Consider the following 10306-nt stretch of genomic DNA (forward strand, 5'->3'; position numbering starts at 1 on the left):
AACACGCGGATCTAGACTCAGAACCTACACAAATGTTATCACGACCCAACCCATCAGATCTTCACTTATAAAACATCACTGACCCTGTAACCAGATTATGCCAAGTGGCATAGTAAAAGTAGTATCAGTACAAACAACACGTATTGATAGGTATCATCGGTCAATCCGATATCCACCGCATATATAAAGAAATCAACAAGAAGAAAGCATACTCTTAAAGAAATACACCGCCAAACCTTTATGCATAAATTCTTACCATTCTAGCTAGTTCGCTGCCAACTCTAATACAAATCAAGGCCTAGATCTTCTAACACATATAGGAGTTTCTGAACTTCGGACCACCACTAACTCAATTTAACCAGTCTACTCCCTTTAGCTTCACACCAACACTTGGCTCTAGAATAATTAGCATCAAACTTGAAAGAGGGAAACATTTAGGTGGACTAAAACTCACATTCTAACTGCACTAGCCCGCTATGGCGGGACCTATCCCGCTCTGGCGGCCTCGCCACAGTGGGATTCTTCCCGCTAGGGCGGCCTGGCCGGAGACAGAATCTTCAAAATCTCTCCAACTCCCCCTTTAACACATCTACCCACAAGACATCAGCAATACCTGACATTAAGTCACTAATCTCACTTAACAACGTATCGACTGCTTTTCACTTGTTTACCCATGACCTCATTCCTACGATGCAGACGCATCTAGCACCTGTAACATAATTCGAACAGGCATATATAAAAACACATTATCAATTTACCATTTAATGAGCAATATATAGTTTTACAAGTTAAATCTCAAATACAATGGCCAACATGGTAATATTGGACCTTCGATCCTTTTATATAAATTATTACACAAGATGGGCTTGCTCAATTATATTCGGGTCAGTTTCTCTATCATCACTCATATAGTCAAGATCAATTCATAGATGATAGCCACACAATGATTTTCTTATGGAACTCATACCCAAACTATATATGTGTCGGAACATGACATTCGATCTAATATATATGTCATAATGTGACACCCATACTATATATGTATCAGAACGTGACATTCGATCTAATATATATATATATATATATATATCAAAATGTCACACCTGATCCAATATCACAATCACAATAACAACCACAGTCCACAATGAATAGTTCATATACTTGCACAATCAAGTAGCAAATTCATTGCATGCAATTGTTCACAAATAGTTATTTCATTAGTTTTATTCTATCTTTCCCTTTATTAACAATATTTCTTCAAGACTTCTTTATTCAAGGCATCACTTTTAGTAGAGCAAGTTCAAGATTATAGATTTCACGGTCTTAGGGTTATAGACCAATCACAACAACATATCAATCACTCAACCACAACAATTAAATGTATGGTAAATATCACAACATTACTCGATCACTATTAAGAGTCTCTCTATAATATTGACTAAATCATAACCTAAGCCATAGGTAATCAAATAGGTTCATGACAAGAGATCTATGAACATTAAGTCATTCACATTCGCTTTTTATTTCATTATTCGCATTACTTGAGTAATTCACAAGGAATAATCAGCATAAATACACATAGTTATTTGTATAAATACATCCATCTATATATATATCAATAGCCCATAATCCTTAAGTCTCAAGATTAAGTTATGACCCAGCTATTATCTATACTTAATCTCATAAAAGGCAATGGCCTTTTAAACAGTTTCACCAAGGTTAACATTCAAAGATTGGACCTTTATCACTAGTCACATAATAATCATGATCCACAGCATATATTTCAACTCTAAACAATAATTGACAATCATTTAACAATCCAGATTTCGTGACTGAAGGCCTAAGCATGAAATCTCCTATTAATCCATATTATATTAAGCAATGAGAACGAATTTATAACTACTCAATTGAGAAAACTTAGCTTACCTAGGCGCAAAGTAATTGTAGAAGGATTATATCATGATCCCTGACTTTCGAAAGGAGAATCTATGGAGAAGAGCATGAAATCTGTGGGTTGTAGCCTTCCTTGCACTAGGAATCTCTTCTTCCCTTCTCCCCAAGCCTGGAGCAGCTTCTTGGGGGTTTCTAGGGTAACCCTCATCTATTTTGGCACTTAGGGGAACAATGGGATAATAAAAATACACCCTTTTTAGCTTTCATCCCGTCAAATCCCACTCTGATGGCCTAATCCCGCTCTAGCGGCCCAGCACGGACAGTGCTTAGTAAAATAGGCATCACTTTTTACTCTAAAATCTAAATGAGGCAAATTTAGTAGCGTTGGAAAGAAGACTCATAGAACTTTAAATTGATAGGTCATGGGCCACCTAATTCGTTATAGGCTAAGAGTTATGGTCGTTTGAAGTTGACCCTAGATTAAACTCAAGTCTAAAACTAAATTGGAAAGACATTTTTAACTTAACTTTGAGATAAGGACATTGTGCGATCTTAATACACAACTAATGCACTCGCATACCAAGAAATTGATCCTAGTCTTATGACTAATGCGATTCATATATCTTTACCACAGATTGTTTTAGTAACGATGGGTTAGATCGTTATAAATGTAGAAGTAAGGAGTGAATACCAACAATACAGTACTCGCCAAGTAACCCAATAAAACAAAGTAAATCTAGATAGAATATGAGAACTCTTTCCATCATAATCGAACCACCATAACTACAACCTGCACAGAAAATATCTCAACACAATTGTTCATAAGGCACAATTCACAAGTTTCATAATCACAGTCCAATCACTACAACTCACTATTCTCAAGTATCACATTTATCAATCACAAGTATCAAGAATCATCAAACACGGTATCAAAATTATCATGCAAAATTAATAAACGAGACTCATGGGGAGCACACCTAATTTTGTATACTTGCTAGAAAAGAACTCGACATCAACAACACTCTCAGGCAATGACCTCGACATTAATATCTCTCGCCGACAATAATATCGACATCAATAACACTCGCCGGTAATGACCTTGGCATGAATAGCACTCGTCGGCAATGACCTCAGCATCAATAGCACTCGCCGGCAATCACTTCAACATCAAAATAGTATATCTCACCATAATGTTCTAGAACCGATGCAAATAGGTATGTTCACACAATAAAAAGAGAATAACAAGTTTAAGTAATTCACAACCACAACAAAGCTATCAAATAATTTCTTCAACTACCACATCAATATCAACATCATGACAATTCACACTTATCAACACATCATTATCAACATATTGACTTTTTTGTTAACTCCTTTCTATAATTAAGATTAATCAAATTTGAGTAGTTAACCTATCACCTTGTTCTCATTACTCCCCAACATATACAACAAGGAGGTTTCAAGATTTTACAAGATTTACAAAGGCTTAGAGGTTCACTTGCCTTAATCAATCAAAAATCAATCCAAGACTTGAGTGTTTCCTTTCGAATGGCATCCATATCAACACAATTTAGTCAAATAAGTATTCACAATGAGATTTCAAAACTAACAACACCCATATCACGCAATTTGAATAAATGAGTCCATTTGGCTCAAAAATTATTTTCAGGAAATAAGGTTTAAATTCAGAAATTGTTATAAAAGTAGGTTATCCAAAGCATTTGGAAAGCAAGGGTTCTTTGCTTAAACGGGTGTCGCGAAAGCGGGAAACCCCTTCATGAAGGCGATGTCAAAGACACTAGAAACATAGAAAAATTTCACAAGTTTAAACATACTCCAAATGGACCCTCGAAATTCGTTCGGAACCCCGTGCACACAAGTAATAGATGACACCCTATTAAATTCAACATTTTGAACTCAATAGAATGATTGGAATACGGATTCGAGGTCTCCTTGATCCGAAATTGTGAAAGTCGAACTAAATCAATTCAAGGCTCAAAAATATCAAATCAAACTCAGGACCTCTGAAAATTCAACCAACACCTGCTCTAGGCCTAAAATCATCCCCCGAATTCAATGAACCTATCGAAAATCTAATTCGAGCATACGAACTCCGAATGTTGATCAAAGTTAACTCAACGGCTAAGATCTCAACAAATTCCAACTTAGGACCTCAAATCCACGAAACAACTCCAAATTTGAAATCGACAACTCTTCTAGACACACTTCCGTATTTCGAAGCTAATGAGATCGACAGAATTCCATTTCAAAACTTGAAATTTCAAAAGACACCAAAAATCCTTTTTAACAACTTAAATCTTTCAAAACTCAAAAATCTCCACACTTCACAACTTCTTACTCAAAATAAATTTTGTAAACCAATCAAAAATGACTCTGGATCAAATCGGAAGGGGTAAAATGATACTTTCATGCAAATTTTCAAAAATGACCAACCGAATCATTACAACAATTCACTTCAAAAACTTTATGGCTGCGATCAGATTAAATGAGAAAACATCATAAATGGTCCCTAAATTATAGGAGTAGTTCTAATAAAATTTCTTAACTATACATTTATCGGATTTAGTCCTTTAACTATTCAAAAACTTATCAGATTTGGTCTCTGTCTATATTTTATACACATGGCTTAGGTTTATCTTAACAGAACTCATGTCGCCGTGAAATTAAATCTATAATCCATTTTCAATTGTTTCTTTGTCCCCGCTACTTTCTCTTCAAATTATTTTTATGAAAAGAACCCTAACCTCAACGATTCAAAATAAATTAATGAGGAAAGAAGATGTAAATCTCGATTTTATTCAGTAGATGACAAAATGAAGCATATTATTATTGCTAATGACTTGAATATTATGTTCCCTTCTTTAGCGGTTAACGGTTCATAATCAACATGAATTTTTTTAATTTTATTTTTCATACAAAAGAAAAATAAGAGATTTGATCTTATTACTTAAATTTCTCTACGTAAAATAAAATGAATAGAATAATAAAATCTATCGAATTCAAAATAAATAAAAAAATCTAAAAGAAAAAGTTGCAAATCTACCATTTTATAAATTTCAACTTTTAAAAAATTAAACAAATTCCCCTCAATACAGTCGTTGGAGTACAAAATTTGGAATCAAAATATGTGAGTAAAGAACTTTAAATTTATTTTCATTGCAAGAAATTCGTTTCTATTAAGTATAAATAAATCTCTATACACACCTAATGGTTTAATAACTTCTTTTTTATAATAAATTTTAGCATATTCAATTCATTAGCAGCAATAATGTGCTTCATTTTATCCTCCATTGAATAAAATCGGGATATTTTCTTTTCTCGTGAATTTATTTTGAATCGTTGAGGTTAAGGTTCTTTTCATAAGAGTAATTTGAAGAAAAAGTAGCGGGGAGAGAGAAACAACTAAAAATGAATTAAAGATTTAATTTCACGAAGGCAGGAGTTCTGTTAATACAAACCTAAGCTATTTGTATAAAAATTAGATAGAGACCAAACCTGGTAAGTTTTTGAATACTAAAAGACTAAAATCAGTAAGTGTATGGTTAAGGGACTAAAAATGATGAGTGTACAGTTAAGGAACCAAACTTGATAACTTTTAGATAGTTAAATGACCAAATCCGATAAATGTATAGTTAAAGGACTATTTTAGACCTGCTCTAATATTTCATGGATCATTTATAGCGTTTCTCCCGATTAAATCAAGTATCAACTAATGACAAAATAACTACGTCAAGCAAATTATTATTAGCAGTGGAAACAATGAAGAAGTTTCTTTTCTTTTTTTTTGGCCTCAACACAACACAACTTAGTTGCTACTAGGTGATTCCATCACCCAAAAACAGAAGGTCTAACAATATATCTACCTTCTTGAGTTACCGGGTGGATTGTCGGTCCATAACACCAAGTTTTTCAACTTTTTTTGCAAGATGAAAAACAACTTTCTATAACTTGAAAAAATCCATTTGACCGTACCCCTGTCATTTGTGGTCCTTCAATTGTCTATTTTTCTTGAAAGTTACAAGCATTTATTTAAGAGAAGTGTTTTGGAAGGATGAATAACTCCTACAAATCTGTGTACTGCTCTGTGAATAGTGAAGCTTTCATGCCAATCGAACAAAGAAATATCAAGTTATATACTGCTATTTACCTGTTAATAAAGGTAAAATAATGTACTCACTATATCAATCATTATTTTCTTAATAGATATGTCAAGTCAAAATATAACAAGTTAAAAAGGAACCGAGGGAGTACTAAATTTGGGCATTTACCATGTACTTGAGTTGCAGTTGATGAATTATAGTTTCTAATTTTTTTGAAATTTTGATTGGTTAATTGACACCTTGAGTCGTCCCATTTAATGAATTGCTTGACTGGCCATATAGAGGAGTTTAGAAGCTCTATAGAGGTTTATACTCTGAACTAGACTTCCACAAACCTTTTTGTGAGATACGATCTAATGTCTATATTTTGGACAAGAGTTTCTCAAGTCATTGCGGCTTACCTCGACTATTCTACAGGGTAATCATCTAACAGTATAGCGTGACGACAACAACACAAAACTTGAATCAATTTAAAAACTGCCTTTTACAGCACTCGGATTACCAAATTCATCATTATGATAGTTGCTACAAGTAATTTGGCAATATGGCTAGCAATAAACAAAAGAAACTGTTTCCTAGTAAAAACAAAACTGCTGAAGCATCATAGGGACTTGCCGCAACATGTTTTTTATTATCCTCGCGAACAAAGTGCTAGTTGAAATTTGGCAAGCTGAACTATAGTGATGCTAGCCATGTGATCACAATTGGGCTTCTTACTTTATGTATTCCATCTTTCCATATCAAGGATCCAAATTCAGGTGCTTTTTGACGAGATTTCGTTTTGAATGTCACTTTGTAAGACAGTTTCTGGTGTTTGCTGGTGAAACTCAATCGTGGTGGCTCGACCTTCACTACTGCACCTTTGAATGATGAGACTACAACATGGTAATTTGAGATGGGAGAACCCACATTGGTGACTGTTCTGTGAAGGGTCAGCACTGAAGCTTTGGTGTCTTCAGGAAAAACTGCAGAGATAGCTGGGTAGTTCAAGTCCCCTGGATTAGCAAGCGAGTGGTGGCAAGTTCTGTTTGAGAACTTTCCGAAAACCATTAGCTGTGAAGGGCTGAGTTCTTGCGTGCACAAGAACTCAAAGTAGTCTTGTGCCCCTATGTCATAAATCAGACCGGGGTCAACAGCTTTCTGTGGATTGATGTGCCCTGCACCATGATCATATGGGGTTGAAGGAGTAGCGGATGAGGCATCTTTTAGAGATTTATAAGTGTTATCATGAACATAAGCAGTTGTCATGAGTGCGGATTTGATTGCTGCTGGACTCCAATCTGGATGCCTGGCTTTGAGCAAAGCAGCAATGCCACTAACATGTGGACATGACATTGAAGTTCCAGACAATATATTGAAATTCGTCCTTCGTTGATCGATTGGCAAACTAGACGGACCTAAAGCACCAGACCAAGCAGCAAGGATATTCACTCCTGGCGCCACCATATCTGGCTTTAGAATCTCCAGTGTGAGGAAATTAGGTCCTCTGGATGAAAATGCAGCAACCACCGGAGAAGGCCTGACCCCTAATTTAGTCCCAAGAAATCTCAAAGTGGCAGTGGCATTTCTACCCGAAGCGTAATGCTTGATTGCTCTTCCTTCCATTTCACCAACTGCTACTGCCGGAAGGAGGTGACAATCTGCAACCAGCTCTTCGCCATTGGCTGCAGTATTTGTCAAAATCATTCCTACTCCTCCAGCTTCTTTCACAACTTGCCCCTTTTGAACTCGAGGACTAATTCCCCTGTCACAGATCACAATTTTCCCAGCAACTGAGGCTTTATCTAAGGTACCCTCTAAGCACAACGAGCTCGGCATGAGGCTGCTCGAATTACTTCCTAAATAAACTAAAGGATACTGTTTTTGTGTTGAAAGATCCTTCCTACCTTTGTAAAGTGAAGCTCCAGTCACAATTTTCCCAGTCCCCAGCTTAACAGTTGCTGGAAAATCTCTATCCATAGTGCTGGCTCCTACTGTAGTGATCCATGGTGACACATTTGTGAGACTAATCGGATCAGGCCCACCATTTCCTGCTGAACATGAAACAAAAACCCCTTTCTCCATGGCCCCAAAAGCAGCAATTGACAAACTGTCACGATTATAAGACGAAACTCCACCACCCAAAGAGATTGACAGAACATTTACCCCATCAGCCACAGCTTGATCAACTGCAGAAAGTATATCCGAACTAAAACACCCACCCACCCAGCAAACTTTATAAGCTGCAACCCTCGCACCAGGGGCCATTCCTCTGGCAGTACCATAAGCATAACCCAAAAGATTAGCACCACGGACTACAGACCCCGCAACTGTTCCAGCAGTATGAGTGCCATGCCCATCTTGATCTCTTGCCGATTTGAACTCACCCCTTTCATTTATTTTACCAGAAGCTGCTTCATACCCACGGAAGAATACTCTAGCACCAACAATTTTCTTGCTGCAGTGATGCTTCTCAAAACCACGCCCTGTTTCACATGCCCCTTTCCAGTGAGCTGGAACACCTGTCATGCCAGTATCATTGAAACTTGGGCTTTCCGGCCAAATCCCTGTATCAAGAACGCCTACAATTACATTATGGTCAGATAATCTATCAGACCACAATTTGCTGCTGTCCTCACGGTCAAGGCCAAGAAACAAAGGACTTCTAGTGGTATGTAACTGATATTTAGTCTCAGGAAAAACAGCCAGAACCCCATTTCGTTCTTGTAATTTTTTCACTTCTTCTTCACTAAGCTGAGCTGCAACACCATGAAAAGCAGTCTGGTAGCTGTAAAGTATCCTTTCTTCTTCGCCCCCTGTTTTTTCTTTCTCTGGTGTGAATGCTAGTACTGATTTTATTAGCGATGAGTACCATTTAACATGGTCAATGAATATATCTGGTTTTGCCCATTTATCCATTTGGATGATGTAAGTTTTCTTTGTGTTTGGGATACATATGGCTAGGTCGATAGCAAGACATAGTGATACAAAGAAAAACAGGGATTTCACTAGTATTCCATCCATTCTTTCGGGTGGAGACTTGAAGAAGAGAGGTTTGTATATGAATAGTGTAATCTCAGAGTGCGTCGGTGTATTGAATACTAAGCAGAAAAGATGGGGCCATTAATGTGTCTTCTTGTGTTGGTAATAAAGTAGGTGGTTGTTTTCATGAAAGGTAAGAGGTAAAGGCTTTTATTGAGAAAGGAAAGCTGGCTCAAGTGGATTAAAGTTAATAGTTATGGACTATGGTCCATGTGTTTCCATGGTTACAGTGAGTAGTAGCATGTTTATCAACGACACATTTAGAGTCCGTTTGGATGAGGTTAAAAAAAGTAACTTTTATATATGAAGTGCTTTTAGAATTTTAAAGTGATGAAAGTTATTTTTATAAATAAGCAGTTGAGTGTTTGGATAAAAGTGCTTAAATGAGGAAAATTATGTGAATTTTAGGGTTAAAAGAATAAAAAAGGTAGTTTGAGAATTTAGTTAAAATATAAGGGATATAAAAGTAATTTCTATGGTCAAAGAAAATGGCTTTAAGCACTTAGGAAAAAAAAAGTTAGGAATCCTAACTTTTCATTTTTGACTGACTTTAAGAACTTTCTGGCTTAAAATTAGCATTAGACAAACACGTCCAAAAGCTAAAAATGGACTTTAAATTAATTTGACCAACTTAAAGTCAATTCAAACGGGCTCTTAATCTGTTTCTGTAAAAAGCTAGTATGAGATATTTCCGTCCCAACGACAAATTTTATCAAATTCTCATATTTTGAAACATCAATTCAGTATCAAATTTTACATTATTTTACTATTCATCATACCAAATCATTCTTTTAATATTTTAATATTATTTTATTATACAAAAGTTTTAATTTAATATAGTATCTTTTTAATTAAATCTCTTGTAAATTTAATTATTTTTTATGTAATATTTTTATAATATTAATTTTAGATTTAAAAGTTAGCTTTTTATAAATTAATCATTCATCAATTTCATTGCCTTTTTCTTTTACTAGTTGTGAATGTAGACCGAGATTTATCTACGATCCGATTTGATTGTATATTTCTTTTTTATTGTTCTTAGATGGATCTCTCACTCTTGATAATGAAGATTTTAGCTTTAATGATCCGATGTTGTATTCACTCACCACTCTCTTTAATAAGAGGTATGTTCGAAATGCTTGATACCCTTTTTTGTTACTAGTTTATTTATGTCCCACTTCTACATTCCTCACTCTCCGGCTTGCTTACCTAGTAAAAAAAAATTATCCATTAAGTAGGTAAAAACTATCTTTTGAAAATAGACTATAGTC

The 10306-nt window shown here is 35.5% G+C and overlaps 1 protein-coding gene across 1 annotated transcript; it reads right to left on the reverse strand.

Annotated features, from left to right (window-relative positions):
- Nucleotides 1–6474: 6474 nt before the first annotated feature.
- On the reverse strand, nt 6475–9252 carry LOC129894379 (subtilisin-like protease SBT1.3). Its single transcript, XM_055970047.1, has one exon. It carries the CDS (start codon nt 9015–9017, stop codon nt 6690–6692), a length of 2328 nt encoding a protein of 775 aa, XP_055826022.1. The 5' UTR covers nt 9018–9252; the 3' UTR covers nt 6475–6689.
- Nucleotides 9253–10306: the final 1054 nt, after the last annotated feature.

This window comes from Solanum dulcamara, chromosome 7, assembly GCF_947179165.1.
Source record: "Solanum dulcamara chromosome 7, daSolDulc1.2, whole genome shotgun sequence".
Classification (NCBI taxonomy): Eukaryota; Viridiplantae; Streptophyta; class Magnoliopsida; order Solanales; family Solanaceae; genus Solanum; species Solanum dulcamara.